The sequence below is a fragment of the Vipera berus genome (genome assembly GCF_964194415.1).
Source record: "Vipera berus genome assembly, chromosome: 10".
NCBI lineage: Eukaryota > Metazoa > Chordata > Lepidosauria > Squamata > Viperidae > Vipera > Vipera berus.
Genome location: NC_138213.1, coordinates 21897264 through 21922817, shown reverse-complemented (window position 1 = coordinate 21922817; position 25554 = coordinate 21897264). Strand labels below are relative to the sequence as shown.

The following is a 25554-nucleotide window of genomic DNA, read 5'->3' as shown; positions in this document are numbered from 1 at the left end:
GTGCTTTTCCCTCTAGGCTGGACGCAATCACATCGACCATTGCACCTGGGTCCAGGCAGAGATGGGCCCAGTGATTCAAGTGAGAGCGTACTTGGTTGAGGAAGAAAATCAGGTTCTCTGGGTCCCCATCGAAGGTTGCTCTGAAGGGTGGGCTCATCATTGGTTGCTGGGGCCTCCATTGCTGCTGGCCCCACCCTGGTTGTTGGTTCAATGGTTGCTGGGGCCCCCACTGCTGTAGTTGTGTCTCCAGTTGCTGCTGGCCCTATCCTGGGTGTTGATTCAACAACTGCCAGGGCCCCACTGCTGCTGGCCCCACTGGTCCTGCTGTACGTTCAGGGGTTGCACGTTCAGGCCCTGCTGCTGCCACCCTTGCTGTTGTTGTCCTCCCACCAGCTTCTGATCTCCAGGCTTCTGCACCACCCCCAGATGTTGCAAGGCCTCTATTAGCTGTGGCAAACTCAGAGATTGTTGGCCTTTCACTTGTGGGGGTTCCCCAACCTCCCATTGCTGCAGAGGCTCCAGGCTGGGGTCCTCTGTCTCTGTGGGTCTGGAGGGCCTGGCAGGGGACTCCTGGGGCTGGCAGGCTGTCTGGTCTGCAGACAGGATTTTCCACTCAGCCGAATTCTCAGTAGCAGATGGTCTGGATGTCAACGCTGCTAACTAACATCGAATGTTCTTGCTTGACAAGAAATGAAGAAGCAGCTATTTCATATGTTAAACTTGTGTATTGCTTTAAGAGATAGGGTTAAGGCTGGGAGGAGGAAAGAGGAGAATTGTACCTCAAGTCCATGAAATTAAAGAAGATAAGGACTTGGCAGGTTTTCTAACGGAAGGGAAACTGATTCTTTAAATTAATTGGAGAATATGATTAATGACAAAATTAGAAAGGTGGAGAATTGTGTTTAATATATTGTGCAACGGGGCCGAGATTTCAGATTCCAGCTTCCTTTGAGCAAGCATTTGCCGGTGTTATTAGGCTAAATAAAGGACTTTTAAGGTAAACAATGCCTCAGAGTCACTTGAAAAGCCCATACATCGGAAACTTGACGTCAAGCTGGAATCCTCCTACTTTTTAAACTAATTAGGGAGTCCAGACCTCCCGTTGCTGTCTCCAAGTTTGGGAGGCAGTCTGGCAAAGAGTTGGGGAAGATCCCATCATGGAGGAAGAAAAATTGCCTGAAGCCAGCTCCCTGACACCAGCAGTCACCCCAGTAGGGGAAGGGCCAGCAAAGAAGCCGGCAGAAAAAGAGTTTCAGCAATCCTCCCAGCTGGGAGCTAGACCCAAACAGCCAGGAGAATTGGTCTGGTCATCAGGGTGGATTAAGCCCAGCGGAGACTCCAGGTGCCTCGAAGCGGCCTTGCCATCCCCAAGGGCTTCAAAGGCAGAGGAGGTGGAACGACAACAAAGAGAATCCTGCACATCGTATTCCCCAGACCGGTGGGGAGCAGCCAGGCCAGCTGAGATTGAAGACTCGGGTGAGTGGAAATATCCGTCTGCAGCCCAAACCCAATCAACTGACAATTTAGCAGAAAGGTTTGAAGAACTACAAGTGAGAAGTGCAGAACAGCTCCTACAAAAAGAGGTCCCCAGCCCCCTTTTCACAGAGCTAATGGCCCTCCAACCCCTGAAGTTCCCTGTTAGGGCCTCCAGTCCCACAGAAGAAGAGGAACTAGGGCCCCCTCAACAGTGGGGTGTGGCAGCCCCCACAGAAGGAGGGGCAGCAACCTCTGAGCCTAAATCAGCTGACAGAGGCCTTGCAGCAGATTGGAGTGTTGCAGAAGCCTGGAGAGCAACAGCCAATTGGGGAACGACAATCCCATGGAGACTGGTCACCAGCCCCAAGTGCCAAGCAACCACTGAGGGGCCCGCAAGTGAGGGAGGCACCACAGCATTTGAGACTAAAACATCTATTAGTAGATCAGCAGCAGAGGGCGCCAGTATTCCCTGCAGCCAAAATCCAGAGTAGACAACAGCAACCCCCACCTGTCCAACAACCATTGAGGGGCCTACAACAGCAGGTGGTGCCACAATGTGGTGCCACCCTCCCCTCAGACAACCACAGCAGGGAAGGCAGCAGCAGGGCCCAAAGGTCCAACCCCTGGGCCTATAGCAGCACCAATGAGGTAGACAGCAGTGGGGGCCCGGGCAACCATTGATCCAACAACCAGGAGGGGGGCAGCAGCAAGTGTGAGCACAATAACAGCAGTGGGGGGCCCAGCAACCGTTGATCCATCAACCAAGCGGGGGACAGCAGCAATGGGGACCCCAGCAGCCGTTGAACCAACAACTAGGGTGTGGCCAGCAGCAATGGGGGCCCCAGCAAGCAATGATGAGCCCACCCTTCAGAGCAAACTTCGATGGGGACCCAGAGAAACTGATTTTTTTCCCTCAACCAAGTACGCTCTCACTTGAATCGCTGGGGTCACATTTACCCGAACCCAGGTGCAATGGTCGATGTGATTGCGTCTAGCTTAGAGGGAGAAGCATCTGAATGGTTAAACAATTTATATAACGAGCAGAGCCCTGAATTGGAGGACTCCCACCTCCAATTAGTAGAGGAAATACTGTCATTTGGACTGTGTTAGACCTATTTTCAAAACAGGCTCACTTTATTGCCTACAAAGGACTTCCATCAGCTCAACGCCTGACTAAGTTGTTCCTAAAACATATCTATCAACTACATGGCGCCCCTAAGCAAATAATTTCAAACAGAGGGGTGCAGTTCACAGCAAAATTTTGGAGAAACTTTCTTAAATTAATTGGATCATCTCAAGGTCTATCAACTGCTTTTCACACAGCTACCAATGGAGCCGCAGAATCCACCAGCAAAATGGTGGAACAATACCTTACGTGCTACGTCTCTTACCAACAAACAAACTGGACTGACCTCCTCCCTTTCACAGAGGTGGCTTACAATAATTCAGTACATAGCAGCACCGGCTACGCTCCTTTCCCTATAGCCACAGGGAAAGAATTCAACCCCATACCAGAATACCCTCAGTTATCCCAGACTCTTGATCATTGGGTGAGGGGTTGGGAAGAAGTTTGGAAAAATACAAAGGTGGCCTTAAAAAAGACTTTTGAGACCTACAAAAAGCAAGCTGACAAAAAGAGAACTCCCCAAAGAACATTCCAAGTTGGGGAAAAGGTCTATTTGTCAACCAAATACGCCTTAAACTACCCAATAAGAAATTAGGACCAAAATTCTTGGGGCCTTTCCCAATTGTGAGAATCATCAACCCGGTCACAGTAAAATTGAAACTACCCAGACTTTTGGGGAAAATTCACCCGGTGTTTCATTGTAGCTTGCTGAAACCTTTTCAAACCTCCACTTTAAGACCTCCCCCTAAGAAAGCACCTGGACCCCTTATTGTAGCAGGTCAGACCCATTATGAAGTGAAACATATTCTTGACTCTAGAATCTTTAAGGGAAAATTGCAGTACCTAGTACAATGGGAGGGATACCCATTGTCTGAAGCCATTTGGGTGAAATCTAGTGATGTGAAAGCTGACAGACTTATCAAAAGGTTTTATGAGAAACACCCCAACAAACCAAAAACCAGTTCCTAACTTGTGTTGTTTACATTACAGGATCTGTCCTTTTTGTAAGGTGAGGCCGGATGTCAACGCTGCTAACATCGAATGTTATTGCTTCACATGAGATGAAGAAGTAGCCATTTCATATGTTAAACTTGTGTATTGCTTTAAGAGATTGAGTTTAAGGTTGGGAGGGGGGAAGACAAGGATTGTACCTTCAAGGCCATCTGAAATTAAAGAAGATAAGACCTTGGCAGGTTTTCTAACAGAAGGGAAACTGATTCTTTAAATTAATTGGAGAATATGATTAATGACAAAATTAGAAAGGTGGAGAATTGTGTTTTAATATATTGTGCAAGGGGCGGAGAGTTCAGATTCCAGCTTCCTTCGAGCAAGCATTTGCCGGTGTATTAGGCTGAATAAAGGACTTTTAAGGTAAACAATGCCTCAGAGTCACTTGAAAAGCCCATACGTTGGAAACTTGACACTGGCAGCTCTCCACCATTCTGCTTTTGGGGCCTCTGGCAGTGCAGTTTCAAGGCCTCTGTAGTCTCTACTGGAGTGGTTCCATCCTTATGACAAGATAGGCTTACTTAGCTGCTGAGGGTTAGTGATCTGCCCAAACTCATCTTCCCACAGCAAGCTGTCTATCAGGGTGCCGCTGGTAAAAGAATGCCGCCGGATAACACCCAGGGGGAGGGCCTTCTCATTGGGTGCGCCTGCCCTTTGGAACCAGCTGCCCGTGGAGCTTAGGACTGCCCCCGACCTTCGGTCATTTCGCCGAGACCTGAAGACCTGGCTCTTCGAGCTTTCCGGCCCAGGCTGAGTTTTAATTGGGGTTTTAACTGGGGTTTTATATGTTTTATATTTTTTCAGGGATTTAGTTTAATCTTTTTAATTGTTCTTAATTTTTGTATTGATGTTTTTATGCCCTGTAAACCGCCCTGAGTCCTACGGGAAAGGGCGGTATATAAATTCAATAAAATAAAATTAAATTAAATATTACTCGCTCTTCAGAAGTTTCGCCAGCAGCCAGGCTTTCTCTTTCCATCGTGAGGATTCTTTCCTAAATCTTTGCCAGCTTATCTCCCTGACTGGAGACAGAGGTGGGGGCTCAGGAACCCCAGGATGTTTGAAAGAGGTTCCGATTAAAAAGACACATCAAAGAGTACTGCATGATTATTTATTGTAAAAAGTCTATAATGAGCAGAAGTGGAGCATCGGCACTCATGGATGGATGCCAGAATCTGAATTCTCCTCCCCTTGACCCACCACATCATACAGAATTTCCCTCCCTTATTTACACGTCATGAATCACATTTACCAATTAATTTAACACACGAAGTTTCACTTCCCTTCTGAAGCGGCTATCCCTTATCTTGTCAAAACATCCGGTTGCATTCCACCCACAATTTTGTGATTCAAAACCAAACAGTTAAAGCTGCCTCTTATATTGTCAGTGTAAAAACATGTCAATGTTTGCAGCATTGACAATTGGAGTACCACCAGTCGCCTAGCAAGATGTCAAAAACTTGATGAGAAAAAAAAGGAAAAAAGTGATGAAATACAGGTAGTCCTCGACTTACAACAGTTCGCTTAGTGACTGTTTGAAGTTACAATGGCACTGAAAAAAGTGCCCCCCCAAGCCACACCTGCCTGCCTGCCCGCCAGCACTCTTCCTCCTGTCCAAGGTTTTCATTGTTATGAGCATTTCTGTTGAGGATTGACAGTGGGGGTGGGGTGGGGGTGTGTTTGGTTTTTATTCCCCCCGTCTGCTGGGTGGTTGCAGCAGGTTTTGGTCACTTCCCATTACCCTGGGACACTGAGACCATCATAAATATGAATCAGTTGCCAAGCATCTGAACATAAATCACAAGACCCTGGAGATGCTGCAATATTCCAGCTGATCGGCGCTTCTTCTGGGCTCAGAAGCACCAGGATCAGTGCCGAGCTCCAGTTGGAGCCTGGCACTGATCCTGGCACTTCCACTGAGACCTGACAGCCCCGAAGAAGCGCTGATCCTGGCACTTCTGCTGAGCCCTGACAGCCCTGCAGCTTCAGCCATCTCTCGCTCAGGTTCGTGCAGTGCTGCCACTGGTTCAGCTCATTCCCCTCCCCTGCTACTTTTCTAGGATGGTCGCGTACCACCTGCCAGGTGCCAATGTACCACAGGTGGTACCCGTACCACTGGTTGAAAAGCCCTGGCCCAGAAGACTGGATAGATGCCCAGCTGCACTCCTGCCCTCAGGCATCAACTTATGGGATTGATACAGGTAGTCCTTGACTTACAAGCATTTATTTAGTGACTGTTCAAAGTTACAACGGCACTGAAAAAAGTCACTCATGACTGTTACTTACCACAGTTGCAGCTTCCCCAGGGTCATGTGATTAATATTCAGACATTTGGCAGTTGGCATGTACTTATGACTGTCACAGTGTCCCAGAATCACGTGATCCCCCTTTGCAACCTTCTGACAAGCAAAGTCCATGAGGAAGCCAGATTCACTTAACAATCACGTTACTAACTTAACTGCAGTGATTCACTTAACAACTGTGGCAAGAACGGTCGAAAATGGAGCAAATCTCACTTAACAACTGACTTGTTTAGCAATGGAAATTTTGAGCTCAACTGTGGTCATAAGTTTAGGACTACCTGTATTTGCTATTTGATTATCTTGTAGGGAAAAAAAAATCAGACCAGCCTCTTGCCTTGGGGCTTCCTTGGCAAGCTTGTGCTCTGCATGACCAAGGAAGAACTGATGGCCTGGAGTGGCAAAAAGAATCAGGGCTGATTCCCAGTGGCTAAGATTTGGCTGCAATAGCCAAGGGGGAGATTGTTGTTTCCTAGGCTACAGGGTGAGAGCAACCTGGCCTGGCCTCTTTCCAGTTAGATGTGATTAGGTGACAGGCTCAGGAGGAAAGGGCCTGGCACAACATTAAATGAGAACAAACGGTCACTGGTTTTATCATCACAGGTTTCAAGCAGAGTATCAGTTAAATCAGAATGAATTTTACACACATTTAATTTGAATTCTATTTATTTATTTAAGTTATATTCCACCTTTGTTTTATAAACAGCTCAAAGGGGCAAATACTCATTCCTTCTCCTAATTTTCCCACAACCTTATGAAGTTCGTTTGGATGAGAGTCATTGGCCCTAAATCTAGGGACTAGACCCTAAGATGGGACTAGAACTCACAGTCTCCCAGTAATCTTAATCACTAGACCAAACTGGCTCTCTATTATAGTAATGTCAGGCATTTCACACACGCATAAATTGGCAGACAGAAATACACCCAAGCCATGTAACAAATGGCATACTTTATTCAGATATATCTAAATTCTGCTAACCGGAAGTCAATTAAATTGAAGGTTTACTTTAATAAATTGATATTGTGTGGAGTAAAGTGAAAAACAGCCCCACTTGGATATTCTTGTTTGGATGGTTCCAAACAAGATAAGTACAGCTCCAAGGATGCCATTTTGAGACATGGCCCCTATCATACAGAGGTGCACATTTTTCACTCCGACTTCATGGATGCCACATCGAATTTTGCCTCAAGATTTCTCAAATAATTCATATTTATTTATTTATTTTATTAAATTTATATGCCACCCTTCTCCCTAAGGACTCAGGGCGGCTCACAACAATAAAAATTAAAAACATAGAAAATTTAAAAAAGAATTAAACAATAAATACAATAATTATATGACAATTTAAAAACCAGTAAAAAGCTAATTAAAACCGTAGTCAGTCCAGGCCCGCTTGTTGGAACAACCACGTCTTCAGGTCACGGCGGAAGGACCGAAGGTCAGGGGTCGTCCGCAGCTCCCGGGGCAATTCATTCCAGAGGGTCGGCGCGCCCACAGAGAAGGCTCTCCCCCTGGGGGTCACCAGCCGGCATTTCCTGGCCGACGGCACCCTGAGGAGGCCGACTCTGTGGGAGCAAACCGGGCGATGGGAGGTTGACAATGGCAGCAAGTGGTCTCGCAAGTACCCTGGGCCTAAGCCATGTAGGGCTTTAAAGGTTACTACCAGCACCTTGAATTGCACCCGGAGGGCAACCGGAAGCCAATGCAGCTTGGGCAGGAGTGGTGTAACATGGGAGTACCAAGATACTCCCATAAGCACCCGCGCAGCCGCATTCTGCACCAGTTGAAGCCTCCAGGTGCTCTTCAAGGGCAGCCCCATGTAAAGAGCATTGCAGTAATCCAGATGAGAAGTGACAAGGGCGTGGGTAACCATGCATAGGGCATCTCGGTCCAAAAAGGGGCACAACTGGCGCACTAGGCGAACCTGTGCGAAAGCCCCCCTGGTCACGGCAGTTAGATGATCTTCCAAATTAAGCCGTGAATCCAGGAGGACACCCAAGTTGCGAGCCCTTTCTGAGGGGGGCAATACCTCTCCCCATCAAAAGAGAAGGAACTTGTTGGACAGTACGAGATGCCGGTATCCACAGCCACTCGGTCTTGGAGGGGTTGAGCCTGAGCCTGTTCCTTCCCATCCAGACCTGCACCACCTCCAGGCACCGGGACATCACATCAAGGGCATCACTGGGTTGGTTTGGGGTGGAGATGAACAACTGGGTATCATCCGCATATTGGTGATACCTCACCCCAAAGCCACGATCTCACCCAGCGGCTTCATGTAGATGTTAAACAGGAGGGGGGAACCAACCCCTGAGGAACTCCACAAGTGAGGGACCTCGGGGTAGATCTCTGTCCCGTTGCCAATACAAACTGCGAGCAGCCCAAGAGGTAGGAGGAGAACCACCGTAAAACTGTGCCTCCCACTCCCAACCCCTCGAGCCGTCGCAACAAGATACCATGGTCGATGGTATCAAAAGCCGCTGAGAGGTCAAGTAGGACCAGGACAGAGGAACAGCCCCTGTCCCGGGCCCGCCAGAGATCATCCAACAGTGCGACCAATGCCGTTTCCATGCTGTAGCCAGGTCTGGAATCGGACTGGTACGGGTCCAGATAGTCTGCTTCCTCCAGGAATTGCGGGAACTGACGTGCCACCACACTCTCAACAACCTTCACTACAAAGTGAAGGTTGGAGACAGGACGGTAGTTATTCAACGAGGCTGGGTCCAGGGCAGGCTTCTTGAGGAGGGGCCTCACCACCACCTCTTTCAAGGCAGAGGGGAAGACACCCTCTGTCAAAGAAGCGTTGATCACTGCCTGGAGCCAGCCCCCTGTCACCTCCCGGGCGGCTGAAACCAGCCAGGAGGGACATGGGTCCAATAAACAAGTGGTAGCACTCAGTATACGCATGATCCTGTCCACATCATCCAGAGTCACAGGGTCAAACTCACCCCAAATGGTATGATCAAGGCCTGCCCTCTCCACTCCACTGGATTCTACCCAGTCGGAGTCCAAGCCAGTCCAGATCTGAGCAATTTTGTCCTGCAGATACTGTACAAATTCCTCAGCCCTACCCTGCAAGGGGTCATCCCTCGGTCCCTGGTTAAACAGGGCATCTCTTCTTTTTTAAATATAAAAAATATACAAATATTTATTTATGTTTTTAAAATAAGAAAATCCTGTGCCCTATTTTTTTGTTAAAAAATCAAACAAGGATTTCTGAAATATTAATTTTATTTCAACATACCCCTTGCATTCAATGTGGCAAGCAAAAACTCTTTCATGCCTGTGTATGGCAAGAAGCACCACAGGTCCTGCACTGAAGTGGAAGAAAATACTTACTTTCTGGTGTGAGGTTTCACTCATGTCCAAAAGCTGAATAATGCGAGGCAAGTGTACTTCATGGGTGCTTGCTAGCCTTTGTTCCGTTGTGAGAGACATCTCTTCCAGAAAAGCTGAGGGTGTCAGCTGTAAAGAGAAGCAAAAGTGCATCAAAAACCTTCATCAGGATTGACTCTTCCTGCTGTTCCTGTTCCACGAGATGTGGTGGAGATGTGTGGTTGGGGTGGAGTCCGAGAAGAATGATGATTTCCCACTGAAATCCTTTAAAAATCATACATGCAGATTGCCCATTTCAATTATTGGAACTTTCATTTGTAATAACATTAATTTGCAGTGTTCTTCTATGCCTCCCTATTTTCCTTAGGTTGAACAAAGCCATCTCCAAAGGGATAATTGTGGAGAGATTGCACTCTTTATGTTGCATTACACTGACTTGAAGTTCCCTGCACCCTCCCCAGATCTCATTGCACTTCTCCCCCACCAACTGGTGCACCTTCCCTGACTTGAGCCTCCCATTTCTCCCCTCTTGCACTGCCAGTCCTGCCTGTGATTTCCTGCCCCCCACCCCACATGTCCCCTTGCTCCTTCCCCCACCTGGCAACTGCCAGCCTGGGATTTGCCACTTACTGCTTGCTTCCCCACTGAAACTTTGGTGTGAGAAGCTGGCAGGAAATTGCCTTGCCTAAGGACTATGGGATTCATGGGATTCGGGTAATGGCAGCAGCTGGGACTGCAGGGATTGCTGTCACTAAGTGATGCCTTGTATAGCGATAGACATTCAGTTCCAACTGCCATCTTAAGTCAAAGACTACCAGCATTTCATTTCTTGGGTCCATTTATATCATCCTGACACTCCTCAATGAATTGGGTACTGGATCTGAAAAATGCAAGTTCAGTCTCAGACTTCACCTATTTTCGAACTGTATTTTTGGTTAAGCTATTTTTTTAATTTTTTTTATCTAGCTTTATTATTTGTATAAATAACTCAAGCAATAAACATATCCAATACACCTTCCTCCTTTTTCCCCCCACAACAATCTTGTGAGATGAGTTGGGCTGAGAGAGAGGGTACTGGTCCAAAATCACCCAGCAGTTTTCATGCCTAAGGTAGAACTAGAACTGTCAGGACCCACTTCAAGCCCACATCTTAAGAAAGTAGAACACTTGGAAACAATTTCTTCCAAGTAGGAACTTTTATTAAGAGTAGGTGATAGCAGGCATAATAGACAGGATCTCAGATTTTCCTGCGCAACGCAGTAGATTATAGTCTCCCCAAGCAGGACCCCACCCCATAGATTGAGTTCCCGATGTGGGATAGCCAATCCCCAGGTGTTAAGTCCGTTGTGGGAACTGGGGAGATAACATCGGCCCGTCTCCAGCTCACGCAGCGAGGGTTGGTGGCTTCTTTACATCTTTTTCTGGGAGCGTAGACATAAATCAGGCATTGAGGTTACATTCCTTATTTCCTCCTTTGTTCTTAACTGACAGTTTAAAAGATGGAGTTCAGAGAGAGAGATAACGCATGAAACAGGATACAGACCCAATAACCAAAATAAAGGATTCCATTTTAGTGAAAGGAGGAAGTGAAAGCAATAGCCCTGCAGGCACATCCCCCCTCCCCCTTGGAAGCATGGCAAAACCCAGGAAAAGGTAGGATGAAATAGAAATAAAATGAAATAAAATAGGAATGGGTTTTGACATCCTGCCCCCCTTAAAAATAGAGAGATCCACCTGCAGAGAAAACAAAACAGGTATAGAGGTTAGTCTGGCTTGTTGGGATATTCTGTATGAAACTTCTTTAGCAGTTTGGGTGCTCTGATGTGATGTTTGAGGACCCACTCATTTTGTAAGGAGGGAAGGTCTTTCCAGGCTACTAGGTATTGAGTTGCCCCATGATACTTCCTAGAATCTAAGATTTCTTTTATCTCAAAGTGTTGTTCTCCTTCAACCATGAATGGAGGTGGTGGTGGAGGGGGGAGTTTTGGCCTTAAGGGTGACTGTTGTTCTCTTTTCAAGAAGCTGCAGTGAAAAATTGAGTGTATTTGCTTGAGGGTTTTGGGTAGTTCTAATTCTACTGTTACTGGGTTTATGATTCTTTTAATTGGAAAAGGTCCTATGTATTTTGGACCAAGTTTTTTACAGGGCTATAGGGATTTTAGGTATTTTGTAGACAAATATACCATTTCTCCTACAATAAATGGTTTAGGTTCGACTCTCCTTTTATCTGCTTGTGCTTTGTATGCTTGTCTAGCTTCGTCCAGGGCTTATCTAACCACTGGCCAGGTGTTTTGTAATTGTGCTATCCATTCTTTCAGTGATGGGATTGCTGGTTCGTTTGGGGTTAGTTCTGGCATAGGGTTGAAACTTTGACCGGTGGCTACTTGAAAGAGAGTGTAGCCTATGCTAAAGTGGACTGCGTAATTGTAAGCAACTTCTACAAATGGGAGTAGCTGTGTCCAGTTCGTTTGCTGGAAATTAATAAAGCACCTTAAGTATTGCTCAAGTACTGAGTTTGAACATTCCGTCTGACCGTTACACTGAGGATGATGACTTGATGACAGTCCCTGAGTGGTCCCTAAGAGAGATAAAAATTCTTTCCAGAATTCTGATGTAAATTGCACTCCCCTATCTGATATGATGCCTTGGGGTGCCCCATGCAGTCTGTAGATGTGCTGGATGAATAGTTTTGCTAAAGTTTTTGCGGTGGGGATCTTTTGGCAAGGGATAAAATGCACTTGTTTTGAGAACAGATCCGTAACCACCCAGATGACAGTGTTTCTGTTGCTTTCTGGTAATTCCACTATAAAATCCATTGATATTTCCTTCCATGGGGCTGAGGGATTCACCACCAGGTTATAGCAGTCCAGACGATTTCCCTTGCAACCTCTTGGCAGCTGTGCATGTTGGGCATCTGGCCACATAGCTATCTATGTCCTTTTTCATTGATGACCACCAAAATTACCTTTTAATTAAGTGTAAAGTTTTTACAAATCCAAAATGCCCTGCTGATTTTGTATCATGGTACAGATGCATGAAATTGACCCTCTGGGTGGCTGGTATACATAACTTCTCCCCCACCCATGGCAGCCGATCGTGCACACGTGTCTATTTTTCTGGAACCATTCATCTGTTTCTAACGTTTTTCAGAATTTGATTCCAGTTTGGCTATTCAGCTGTGGCTTTACTTTGGCTTGGGCACTGGTGGTTACTGGCACTGCCAGTTGTGGTTCGGGCATGAGTGGTTTAGAATCAGTGGCTCGCGTGCTGTTATATTGGGGCATGTGAAAAAGTGCATCTGCCAGGAAGTTCTTTCCCCCCGGCAAGTGTTTAAGCGTGAAACGGAATTGGTGAAAGTGCTGGGACCAGCGGGCTTCCTTAGGAGTGAGTTTTTTGGGTGTTTTTAGTGCTTCCAAGTTTTTGTGAAAGGGGATTTTATTCCCTTCAAGGAAATGGCGCCACATAAGTAATGACCACCTCACAGCGTAGTTCCTTTTCCCACACAGCCCAGAGTTGTTCTGTCTCAGTGAGTTTCCTGCACATATATGCACATGGTTGCAGTACCCCATTGTCGTTTTCTTGTAATAATACAGCCCCCGCCACCACATCACTTGCGTCTGCCTGTATTACGAAGGGTTTATCCGGGTCCAGGTGCCTCAGTACAGGTTCAGCAGAGAAAAGTCTCTTTAACCTCTCAAAATGCCGCTTGGCATTCCATTGTCCAATTCAGTGGCTCACTGGGTTTCACTGAGCCCCCTCCCCTTCGTTTTTAACAAGTTTGTGAGGGGCAGAGCTATTTGAGTGAACAAACAGATGAACTGGCGGTAGAAGTTTGCAAAATCCAGGACACTTTGTAATTGCTTTCTTATGCAGGGTGGTCCATTCTAGTACTGCCCTGACCTTCTCGAGGTCCATTTTGATGCTGTGTGGGGATATGCGATACCTCAGGTACTCTATTCTTTCCTGATGGAATTCACATTTCGATAACTTGGCATATAGATGGGCAGCTTGCAGTTTTTTTTAAACTGCTCTGACTAGGTCAACATGCTCCTTTTTGGACTCAGTGAAGATAAGGATGTCATCTAAATAAACCAGGACCCTCTTAAATAAGTGCTCCCTTAGCACTTTATTGATTAATTGCATAAATACTGCATGGGCCCCAAAACTTTGAATTGGTAGCATCCCATTGGACAATTAAATGCGGTTCTCCATTCGTCCCCTTCCTTAATCCTAACGCGGTAGTACGCTTCTCTTAGGTCTAGTTTGCTAAAAATCCTTCCTTTCGATAGGTGGGATAACATGTCCTTCATGAGGGGTAGGGGATACAGGTTATTTTCACTTATTGCATTCAGGGCGTGGTTTGATTTCTATAGCACAGTCCGTCGGTCAGTTTGGAGGGAGCTCATCCGGCTGTTTCTTGCTGAAGACTTCAGCAAGGTCTTGGTATTCTTCTGGTATTTCTGGTAACACCTTCTCTTCTCCCACTGATGCTTTCTGCGCTCCTAGGATTGGTGGGACCCTTTGGGGTGTTATGTTTGCACGATCCCCCTCCGGGAAATTGAGCTCTGCCGTTCTTCCATTTACCCAGGGGTTCCATCTCTTTAGCCACTACAGCACCAGGATCATTAGGCATTCCATGCCTGGTGTCAATACAATTATTATGTCTTGTTCATGGTCCCCCAGGGATAGATGGATTGGTAAAGTAGCTGGCACCCCCCCTGCTATGCACCCATCTAACTGGCTGAATGAGATCAGCTATCTCAGCCTCCTCACTGGGATGCCAAGTTCCCCATTAGCATCAGGCTAATGAGGCAGCGGGTGCAGCCGGAGTCTATTAAGGCTTTTACTTTGACAGCTTCGGGCATGGAGGGGGCTAATATAGTCACTGTCTTGAGGATGGGTGCGATGGGTCCACTTACCAGGGGTTCACCTTCTGAGTTGTTGTCCGAGGTATCTGCCACCCCTGCGGTGTAGGCCGGAGTTACCTGCCCATGCGTGGCAGACAGTGTGGACTCTACAGCCCTCATGGCGGGTTCTCATGGCTTGGCTTGGGACTTCCCCGATTTTCTGGCAAGTGATCAGTATGAGTTGTGTGGAGGGACTTTGGAGCGACACTCTAAGGAGCAATGTCCCTCTCTCTAGCATTTGAAACAGCCTGTTGATTTCTTGGCCGTGGTCGGTGATTTTGCTGGTTCACTCGACGGCTCAGGAGGCGAACAGCCCCACGGTTTTCCTCAGTGTTGTCTCTTCAGTAGATCGATTTCTGCTTCCTCCGTTAGGACGTACCATTCATCAAGTCGGCGTGGGTCTCCTCTAGGCAGGCAAGCATCATACAGGTCGTAGTTTAGACTGTGTTTGAAATGGCTAAGGAGGATGTCTTCCAGCCAGGTCAGCTTGTTGGCGATGGTCCGGAATTCTTGTGTGTATGCGGCTACTGGGCGTCTGCCCTGCCTCACCATTTTGATTCTCTCACAGGCTTTATGGTCTGCCAGGGGGTCCTTGAATCGCCTTCTTAGAGAGGACATGAAGTGGTTGAAGGTGTGGAGCTCTGGGGCATTGGAATCATGCAGGTTCACCATCCAGTCTGCGGCCGCCCCGTCCAGAGCAGATTGCACGATACGGATCTGGGCTGTCGCTAGGGATGTCTCGTCCTTAGTCTTCCATGTAGCTCAGGACCTTGGTTAGGAACAACCCCAAATGCTGTGACTCCCCCCTGAATTTTGTGTCCATCCTTTGGATGGACCGGTACTTTCGCCACCGACAGTGTTGTCTCCCATCTCAATCGGCAGTTGTGGGTTGGCGGGGAATGGGGGCTGTCGAAACGGTGGCTGCTGCCTCAGCGGATGTCCCCGGGACTTCAGCGTCCGATTCCCCTCCAGTGTCTCTCTAGCTGCGGTCCAAGGTAATCGAGTGGCTACAGGGTTCAGGTTTCTCATCCCCAAGAGCACTGAGGGTTTTCCTCATCAGGTCAATAGCTTTCTCTAGGATCAAATTCGAGTGCTGCGTGCAATCTGCCTTCCTCTCCTTCCTCTTCTCCATTTCTTGCTTCCATCCTGGTTGGTGGCTGCCACGTCTCAGGGTCACCTTCCTTGATCTCTTCTCCCACTTGTCTTTTTTCCCAATGCCCATTGACCACCGAGGTTTGTGGCTGCGTGTATCTCCCACTTCTTCCGAGGAGTAGGGCATCTCAGATCCCGACAGCTGGCATGGCACCGGCTGGACGGAAGGCTCCCCTTCTGCAGTGGGTTACTTTTTCCCTGCCTCGGTGTCTGACATTGTAGTTTTTGCAAAGTCCCTGGGTAAAGATCTTCCTTCCAGGTTCACTATTATTGCAGATCCTGTCTAATGTCAGGACCCACTTCAAGCCCACATCTTAAGAAAGTAGAACGCTTGGAAACAATTTCTTCCAAGCAGGAACTTTTATTAAGAGTAGGTGATAGCAGCAGTGGCGTAGCGTGGGTTGTCAGCACCCGGGGCAATTTGCGCCCCCTAACCCGGTGACGTCATGGCACCGCCGAAAAGACGCGCCCCGCAGCGGCGTAGACTTTCCAAGAAGAGTCGCGCGCATGCGGGATGCTTCCGGGTCCCTCTCGAGGGCGGCTGGGCGGGGCTCCGACCTGCAAGAGCCGCTGCATTCAAGCTCGCACGTGAGCCCCGCTAAATAAAGCCACGCATGCGCACGAAGCTAGGCCAGCCGGCCGGCGGGTCCGTCTTCGCTCGGCCAAGCCTGCCGGGGCGCCTGCGGGCCCTGGGCGGAGAGTTGGGCGCTTCTATTTATTTTATTCAGTTTATGTGGCCGCCCATCTCACCTGCCGGACCCGTTTCGCTTTGCAAGAAAGAGCAGCTCGAGAGCGGAGCCAAGCCGACTCTGTGCAGCCCTTGGGGCTCCCTGAGCAGCTCAGTGCGAGCGCGCCCCCCCAGATGTTGCGCCCGGTGCGGCCCGCCCCCCCTGCACCCCCCACGCTACGCCACTGGATAGCAGGCATAATAGACAGGATCTGAGATTTTCTTGCGCAACGCAGTAGATTATAGTGTCCCCAAGCAGGACCCCACCCCATAGATCGACTTCCCGATGTGGGATAGCCACATGGTGTTAAGTCCGTTGTGGGAACTGGGGAGATAACAATGGCCAGTCTCCAGCTCACGCAGCGAGTGTCAGTGGCTTCTTCACACCTTTCTCTGGGAGCGTAGACATAAACCAGGCATTGAGGTTACATTACTTATTTCCTTCTTTGTTCTTAACTGACAGTTTAAAAGATAGAGTTCAGAGAGAGAGAGAGAATGCAAGAAACAGGATACAGACCCAATAACCAAAATAAAAGATTACATTGTAGTGAAAGGAGGAAGTGAAAGCAATAGTCCTGCAGGCACATCCCCCCTCCCCCTTAGAAGCATGGCAAAACCCAGGAAAAGGTGGGATGAAATAGAAATGAAATAAAATAAAATAGGAATGGGTTTTGACAAGAACAGAGGTCCCCAACCTTTTGGGCACCAGGGACCTGTTCTAAGGAGAGATGTTTTTCCGCAGACCGGAGGGTGCGTGGTTTTGTGTGCTGCCTGTATTCTGTGGATGGGGCTTTGCTTGTTTGTGTGAATCGGTTGCTGGCATGTCGCAGCCCAGTATTGGTCCACGGACCGGGGGTTGGGGACTGCTGGACTAGAACACACAGCTTCCTGGTTTCTGGCATGGTGCTTTATTAGACCAAACTGGCTCTTGGATTCCTTTGCTTATCGTTCCAGTTTACTTTCTGGGAAATGAGTGTTTTCAGACACTGATAGGAAACCATCAAGAAATCCCAAGGTTGGTGACCAGACCATCACCCAGGCCTTCAGCAAGGAAGTGTGGAAACCCTCTAGTCATCATCCTTGCTATCATTTTTTTGTAATTTATTAATTTTATTGTAATTTCTTTGCTGGCTGACGTGCAAGTTTAATAAAGTATTGTTGTAATGCTGGGAAGTCAAAAATCAGCCAAGCAGAAGGCAATAGCAAACCATTAATGCAGTTAAGAAAACAATACAGTTGAGGCCATACAGTCACCAGGTGTCAAGGACAACCCAAAGAAGTTTTCCTTTACCCCATGACACATTTTCAAATATCTGCATGTGCCCATCCATCCCCAAAGGCTGTGACCCCTAAAAAGGAACATACCAGAACATCCTTTTTTTCTTCTATAAACAACTTTGCATTGCGAGGTGCAACCACTTTGCTCTGAAATCCTTCTGGTAACTTCAAAGGAAGCAGTGATTTCCGGGCTCGATCCGTTAGCATCTTTGTTAGCCTCTGAAAGAAGAATGTGCTTCTTTAAAACGGGGTTGGGAAGGGGAATTATCTGAAATGCGAAGTATTATTTGGACTGTCAATGAGAAATAGATCCTGGAAAAGGGGTAAAAAAAACATCTTAAAATCCGATTTCTATCCTGGAAGTATTATTTTTCCCCCTTGTAACCTCTCCCTGTTTGCAATAACAAAGCAGCCAGGATCTCTCCCAGGTTCTTCCTTTTGGGCTACTGGCTCTCCTCCCAGACCGAGCCAGCCTTCTTTGCCTTCCCGGGTTGCCTTCCAGGGCTGCCTCCCCTTGCCGGCGGCTGACAGGTCGGGTGTCCCCAAAGGCCCTTTGCAGAGCAGGGCACCCAGGCAGCTCAAACAGGGCAGATCGCAGTGAGGTTATGGGAAGGATCGGTCCCTGCCAAGCGGTCAGATGCCCCTCAGGTTCCCTCCAGCCCAAAGCGGGAAGAATTGCGCGGAAGTTCCCGCGGACTCTACCTGCCGATCCCCCCCCTCCAACCCCCGCTGGGGCAAAGGCCTTTGCGTAAACTGGCATTTCAGGGTTCCCGGCTGTAAAAACCTGGAGCTGCAGGCGGGGAGGAAGTCCTAACCGCTCCCGACGTTAGCACAAACCCGCCCGCTCGCCGCTTCGCCTACCAACGGCCGAGCCTTCCTGGGCGCTCCGGGTTGCGCTTCCCGCACGTCGGGGGGGGAGGGTAGGGGTGGGGGGGCAGCCCAGGACCCACCAAGCGGATCGACGAGGCGATCCCTGAAACGTCTCCCGGAAGGTCCCCGGCGGCGGCTTCCCTGGAGCTCCGTTCGAAGCTGCGCCGGCGACGCTTTCGGCTCTCCGCCGACGGGGAGGAGTCCGAGGGAACGCGGCCCGGCCAAGCGCGCCCGCTCAACGCTCCGAAGCCCCGCACTCGGCTCCTCGACGCCGCCCGTTGTCCCGGCAACTCACTGCCGCGTCGCTATGGCAACGGTCGCACGCCCCACCCCCGACTGGAAGCGTGCCGCGCGCACGGTCTCGCAACGATCTCGTGACCGCGCCTGCTCCCCCTCCTCCTCCTCAGTTCCCTGGACAGCGGCTCGGCAGGCAAGGCTGAGCTGCTCGGCTCACGTGCCCCGACGGCTCCCGCCTCCCCCTCTGGATTCCAGGTCGCCGCGGTCCCGGTCTGGCGGAGCAGTCTCAGCTCTGGGACTGACTCGGTGTCTCCGAGCGTCTTTCAGTGATATCCCCCTCCTTTACTTAGAACGCGTTTAGAACAGGGGTCTCCAGACTTCGCAACTTTTAGATTTGTAGATTTCAGTTCCAGAATTCCCCGGGCAGTTAAGCTGGCTGAGGAATTCTGGGAGTTGAAGTCCGCAAGTCTTAACGGTTGCAGAGCCTGCCTTAGAAGAAGCGTGTGGGCTGTGTGGGCTGTGCGCTCCTCGCCTGCATTGAAGAGGGCACGAGCCACCGCAGCTTTGGCTTTGACATAAAATGATTGCGGTTCCACTCCAGTTCCTGGTTTGGCTTGGTGAGGTTTCCAGCGTCGTTCTCTGATTTTGGTGAAGCATTGAGTTTGCAAGACTAGTTATACCGGTAGTAGAAAAGATGTCCAAATGTGGACTGTTCTATAGCATCATTAGATGAATCTACTTAGAGATCCTTGAGATCCTCTGAGCTCGGTTGTTTTTATGCAGAGGTGTCATTACCTAAAGTAGATAACATCAGTGCCAGAATAGTTAGCTTGAATATAGTTAGTTGAATGATTGGAGCCTGTGCAAGTTAGAACGGAAGTAGTGAGTAGGGGATTATAGGGCTCTAAATTGGATGAGTTTTATATTTATAGTCCAATATTTAAGAGATAAGAACACATCAAATATGGGAAGGTCCGAGTGATTTCTGCAAACCATGGTTGTTTTTAAAATTTCAGCAATTAATTTTTTTAGGTTAAAAATAGTCGATCCCATAGGAGAAAAAAGATCAATTCCTATTCAGAGGAAGAGCAATTCAGATGTTAACAGTAATGAATTTCCTGCCTTCCTTTTAACGGGCAAAAGGCACTCTGGCGGCTCACGTAAAACAGATTGCATCGCAACATGTCCGAGGGCAATGATTTGGGTCTCGGAGCCCGACGCATCTACCCGGTGCGCCCTGTCACGTAACTGCGGACGCGGCCGAGGCGAAGAGCGGCCTGCCCATTGGGCAGCGTTCGCCAACCTTAGCCACTTTTAAAACTTGTGGCATTCATATCCCACCAGCCATTACGCAAAACCATGCTGGCTGAGGAATTCTGGGAGTTGAAATCTGAAAGTTGCCAACGTGGAAACCGCCCACGTGCCCCTTGGGAGCCCCGCCCGCGGGGAGCCCCGAGCAACAGCTCACCCGAAGAGCCGCGCCACCTGGCCCCCTCCGCGGGTGGGTGGGGCTCCGACGCGCGCGCCCGGGCCGGCGGCCGTGGATCCGCCTCCGCCCTTCGCAGCCAATGGAAAGGCGGTAGGCGCTGGATCCTACGCGCAGGCGCAAGGGCTGAGGAAACGCTGGCCGCCGTGACGGCTCGGGAGGCGTCATGGCGCAGGCCTACGCGCCGGTGGAGGCCGCGCTCGGTCCCGAGGAGAACTTCCTTTCGCTGGCCGACATCCTTATGTCGCAGGAGCGGCTGCCGGGTCGGGCCGAGGTTGCCTGGCCTCGCTTGGCTGGCGTCCTAGCCAGGGCCGCCACGGCCGCTGCGCCCGGCAAGGCGCTCCCGGAGGTGAGAGCTACCCCGTCCTGCTGCGGTCTACAGCTCCCGGCGCCCGCGCGGCGGAAGTAGCGTCTGCCCGGAAGTTGGGAACCCTTGGCTGGCTGGTCTCGAGGCTGCTCTGGGGCTTCCTTTAGACGGGCGACGGCGGCTCCGGGCCCGAGTGGCCTGGCGTGGCCTGTTGGATTATAGCCGGCGGTGCTTCAGGCCAGGCCTCGTCTGTGTCCAGCAGCCTCGCTGGCAGGGAGGCCAAAGAATGGCTGCCCCAAATGCTCTGGAACGCCTCCGCCCGAGGAGGCGGAGTGCTGGCATCCCGATCGCCGGGGGGCGGGGAACCATGGGTTTCGAAGCCTTTCTTGGCTTTGTAGGTTTCGCCTTGGCTGAACGAGGCCCGCCCCGTCTCAGAAACGCAGCTGGCTTTGGGTCTGCCTCCGCCACTCAATCGCAGCTTCTTTCCCTCGCAAGAGCAGTCGCGACTGCTTGCTATAGATAAACAGTTAAAGCGAGGAGCGATGTGGAAAATCCGATGTCTTGCACTTGGGCGATCCCTATTGAATTTCTTTACTTTCAGGGGTACTCGGAGTAGCATTAGGGGTATTCAGTTGTGGTTTTGTGGTTTACCTTTTTTGTGTTCTTTCCAATTATGTAGGGTTCAAAGTTGGAAATCCCTCTCTGGTTGGCCAAAGGCTTGTATGACAAGCGAAGGATTATTTCTGTGGAGCTACCAAAGGTTTACAAGGAGAGCTGGCGGACAGTGTTTAATGCTGATGCCAGTGTGGTTGACCTGCATAAATTGGGGCCATATTACTATGGATTTGGGTCCCAGTTACTCAATTTTGACAATCCTGAAAATACTGAATTAGCTCAGTCTATACTACAGGTAAAAGGTCTGTTTGTTACAGCTTATAATTCTTCATTATTATTTGAAATTCGTTATAGCCACCCATTCTAGTAGACTCTAGTTCCCTAATAAATAAAAAAAGTTGAAAATGTACAGTACCACAAGCCCATTCATAACAGTAACAAACCAGACCAGAGCCCTGAGAATATATGACTGTAATCCTAGGCTTGACAACAAAGCTAGGACGTAAGGGTTTTTAGGAATCCCAAGAGAGAGGGCATTGTTTTTATCTTGTTGAGCATTGTCACCAGAGCCCGGTGGCACAGTGGTTAGAATGCAGTACTGCAGGCTACTGCTGGCTGCCAGCAGTTTGGCAGTTCGAGTCAAGGTTGATCCAGCCTTCCAGCCTTCCAAGATCGGTAAAATGAGGACCGAAATTGTTGGGGGCAATATACTGACTCTCCAAACTGCTTAGAGGCCTATAAAAGCACTGTGCTGTTGCTGTCTCTGGGGGTAGGCTGTTCCAGAGGGTGGGAGCCATGAGAGGGAAGGCATGCTTCCTCACACTTGTGACAACATAGAGGGGACTAGAACACACCCACTCTGCTAAAAGGACCTCTATCCTTGTTCTTTGAAATGTGAGCTACCATTGAGTTTGTTTCTCCTTGTCTGACCTTGTTGCAATGAACAAGGACATACATTCAATTTTGCAGTTACCGTGTTTCCCTGAAAGTAAGACCTACCCCCAAAATAAGCCCCAGCTTGATTTTTGGGAGTGGGCCCAATATAAGCCCTACCTCAAAAATAAGCCCTAATTTTAGGGCGAGGCGCACGTCTACAAATCAAGCTAGGGCGTGGTTGGAGCTTACCATAGCAGCCAGGCCTCCCATGGGTCGACACTTGCCTTGCTGGCCCACCTGCAGCCGAAGGAGCAACTTCATCCTGCAGCTGAGAATGGAGATCAGGCCTGTATTTCACAGACCTTTCCAGAAGGCCTGTGCAGCCAAGAACCAAACTCTGGATTCAATCTGTAACTCGGTTCTCAGCTGCAAGCTTCTGGAAAGCTTTCAGAAAGGCCTCTTGATGGCGAAATGCCGTCCCAAACTCCATTCTCAGCTGCAGAATGACGCTCCTTCGGCCACAGAAGAAGTGGGCCGGGTGGGCAGGGCTATTAGTGCCACCACCACGAACGAGGTGAGTGGAAAAGACACCCCCCCAAAAATAAGACCTGGTGCCGCTTTTGGAGGCAAAAAAACCATAAGACTGGGTTTTCGGGAAAACACAGTACTAAGATTGTTGGATGAGCAGCCACAAAAACAGCCAGGGAAGTGAGTGAAGCCTGGGAAATGGACCCTTTGTCAGTCACAGGACGGCTGGTTTACCACCAGCTTATCAAGTTCTTAGGAGGTGAGGGCTTGTTAGCACAAGGAAACAACAGCCAACAACTTAATAGCCATGAACAGTCCAGTCCACCTCTAAAAAACTATGCACAACAGGCATCATATAAATACCACACAGAATAGCCCAAAACACACTATGTTCCCTGAGGATGGGCTCCAGCATGAGTCCAAAACCTCAGAAGACAACCTCTGGTACCAATGGCCCACCCAGACTGGTTCATGCAACATTAACCTGGGACACGTATGTTCACCTTCATTCATGTTATATTTTCTTACCCAAAGAAAAAATATTTTTAAACATTTTTTACTAGAATATTTGTAATGAAAATATTAAAAGTGTTTTTATTGGGGCATATACATTTGTTTATTACATTTTACTACTGGAGGCTGATATTTGTGCTATTAAACAGAAGACTGCAAGAGCATGTTTTTAGCCCAAAAGGCATAATTATAATGGCTTTTTAGTAATAAGAAGGCACTACTAACGAGAGGGGCAAGCCCAAATATAAGCAGAAAAAAATAGCCATAATTTTCAGTAGAGTGATACAGGAAACCCTTATTTAACAAAACTCAGTTTAGCAAACTTAAATTTAATGGACATTATTTAAAAGCTCTTATCATTTTATACAGTATTTGCAAGTATGAAATTAAATTTCTCTTTTAAGCATATATAAAAACATTAAAACCCTATTTGGGATTTAACAAAAATTCTACTTCAATGAATGCAAGTTTTATGTTCTCAGGTCCAGGTTATAGATATCTGGAAAATATAAAATGGTAGCAAAATACCATTTTCTTATCTCACTGCAACCATTTAGTAGTTGCCCAGATGGCAATCTCTTGTATTAAAGCCATCTGAAATATTATTTTGATGCTTGTTATTGTGAGTATAAAACTTTCCATTCCAGAAGGGCTTTGAACTGATCCTTGGGATAGGAGTAGGGTGGTTATCAGTTCTGAGTTATGATTGCAGGCTTGGTTCAGCAATGATGTCATTTGGGCATTGCTGCTGAGTGAGATGCATAGAATCCATTTCAAGGGCACTTGGATCTTTCATTTCATTCTGGCAGCCTTTGAATGTGAATGCTGCTGTACTCCAGCTCCCAAAGGCCTCACCTAGTATGGTAATGAGGATGACTGCTAGGACAGGATGAGGCATTTTCTGGACTACAGCTACGTTGGACTTATTCCTAATGTTAAGTGACACTGCCTACTTTCGCTGGGAATAGAAATTTTAAGACCCCTGTGAGGCTGTCCCTCATCTGGAGCTGCTCCATCTTCCCATTCCCAGGTTAAACAATTTCATGATTAAAATGTAGCCTGGCACAGAAACAGATGTTTTGTATCCTAGAATCAGGTGGTCGCTGTGAAGTCTCTACATAAGAGTGATTGCATTTGTTGCAGATGTTACCAATCTTTTCTTTGCAAGGATCCAAGCCAACTTTTTCCATGCTAAATAGGTCTATTTCTGTTGATAGACATTTATTGGCCGTTTCCGTCACATCATGGACTCTTCCCAGAATACTTTCAATGAGGACACGTCTGCGTTGGTGGCCAGACTGGATGAGTTGGAGCGGGCCTTATTTCAGACTGGCCAGAAGGGACTCCATGCGTTCCAGTGCTGGGAAATGGGAAAGGCCTCCCAGATCACAGTATCTAGCCTCATCCAGAATTACAAAAAGAGAAAATTCACTGACATGGACAGCTGAGATCACAAACACTGGGTGAGGCCTTGTAGCAAACACTTGTGGATTTATGCTTGGGTTCACATATCCAATTAAAATTGTTTCTAGTGGTAGTTTGAGGTTGGATCCAAATAATGTTCTGGTTCTGAAGGAATAGATACAGCAGTGGCAAAAAATCGCATTGGGAAACAACATTTCAATGTTTCTATTAGATCTTTGGTTTAATAATTTAAAGAAAGACTCTAGAAATGCATGGAATAATTAGCTATTGTCCAGCAAGTTTTCTGTAGCAAACAATGGAAATGTAAGCAGATAGCTATCCTTTTTTAGTACCAGTTTCCCGTTTCTTGCCAGTATAGTGGCCTTTCCTAGGACCATCAGAACAGGTCCAAGGAGTGTGTTGGGCAGTTGTCCTTGCCAAAGGCCGGTCTTTAAGGTGTGTCTTAGCACTCACAAAGATGATGAGAAATGCAGGCTCTCAAAAGAAAGGCTCTGAGCTGCATTTCCGGGACCACCTCCTGGGTCTCAGGGCAGACAGTTCTTTCTGTTAAAGAGCTGCCTCTTGGGGTTTAATACAGAGTACTTTTTTGTCAATGCCATCATCATCATTAAATATATATGCAACTTTGGGCAGTTGACCATTGTTAAAAATACTTAAAAACAAAAGTCAGTACAAAACTCACAAAAACATAGCATCAGACAAAATGATGATGGTAAAGATGATAAACCCAGAGAGGATCAGCAAAGAAGAAAGGGACATCAGTTGTCCTTGCCAAAGGCCGGTCTTTAAGGCTCTTCAAAAGAGCAGCAGCGTGGGAGCCATTCAGATCTTGGGGAGGGATTTCATGCCAGAGGGCAGGGATTGCCACAGAGAAAAGGCACTTCCAGGCATCAGACAAATGGCATTGTTTGATTGAGGGAACCTGGTGTGTGCCAACCCTGTTAGAACAAGCCAGCCAAGCAGATACTGTGGGAAACTGGTGGTTCCTCAAGAGAGGCCCCATACAATGTATAGAACCGTGGAGCATGGGCTTGAGATGGAACATTTGTAAACTTGAGTCTGAGCCAAGGAGCACCAATCCTACAGATTATAAATCACATAATAGACCATGTGAAAAATGTATGGAACATTTTAAGACTTATTAAATATGAAAAAGACAAATCAATTGTTTCTTTGTGTATTATTTATCAACCCAAAACAGCCAAAACACACTTTCTCTCTCATGCGGACATGCCCCCTCACGGAGCTCCTGATTGGCCCTGCGCCTGGGTGCCCCGCCCCCTGGAAGAAGCACAGCCAGGAAGTCCCTTTCCTGGGCTGGCCCCGTCTGAGGTGCACGTGGCCAGGGAGCCACACAGGGCAGCCCCGGGATCCCCCCCTGGGAGCAGC

The 25554-nt window shown here is 48.3% G+C and overlaps 2 protein-coding genes across 2 annotated transcripts in view; one reads left to right on the top strand and one right to left on the bottom strand.

Annotated features, from left to right (window-relative positions):
- The window catches only part of HYDIN (HYDIN axonemal central pair apparatus protein), a 350217-nt gene extending 331783 nt beyond the window's left edge, over positions 1 to 18434 (bottom strand). Inside the window, exons 1-3 of the mRNA XM_081335684.1 lie at positions 18259 to 18434; positions 17396 to 17527; positions 9248 to 9373 (exon numbers count right to left, since the gene is read on the bottom strand). Of these exons, the coding sequence (XP_081191810.1) occupies positions 9248 to 9373; positions 17396 to 17515 (246 nt within the window). The 5' untranslated portion in view covers positions 17516 to 17527; positions 18259 to 18434. The remainder of the gene's footprint in view (positions 1 to 9247; positions 9374 to 17395; positions 17528 to 18258) is intronic.
- Positions 18435 to 20013: 1579 nt separating this feature from the next.
- GINS3 (GINS complex subunit 3) lies at positions 20014 to 25319 on the top strand. Its single transcript, XM_081336043.1, has 3 exons — positions 20014 to 20250; positions 20888 to 21118; positions 23958 to 25319. The coding sequence occupies exons 1-3, from the start codon at positions 20068 to 20070 to the stop codon at positions 24186 to 24188; spliced, it is 645 nt and encodes a 214-aa protein (XP_081192169.1). The 5' UTR covers positions 20014 to 20067; the 3' UTR covers positions 24189 to 25319.
- Positions 25320 to 25554: the final 235 nt, after the last annotated feature.

Excerpts from the sequence above, each read along its gene's own strand:
- GINS3 (XM_081336043.1), top strand. The coding sequence starts at position 20,068 with ATGGCGCAGGCCTACGCGCCGGTGGAGGCCGCGCTCGGTCCCGAGGAG. Across the intron at positions 20,251-20,887 it reads CCGGCAAGGCGCTCCCGGAG|GGTTCAAAGTTGGAAATCCC; the intron begins GTGAGAGCTACC and ends CCAATTATGTAG. Across the intron at positions 21,119-23,957 it reads TAGCTCAGTCTATACTACAG|ACATTTATTGGCCGTTTCCG; the intron begins GTAAAAGGTCTG and ends TTCTGTTGATAG.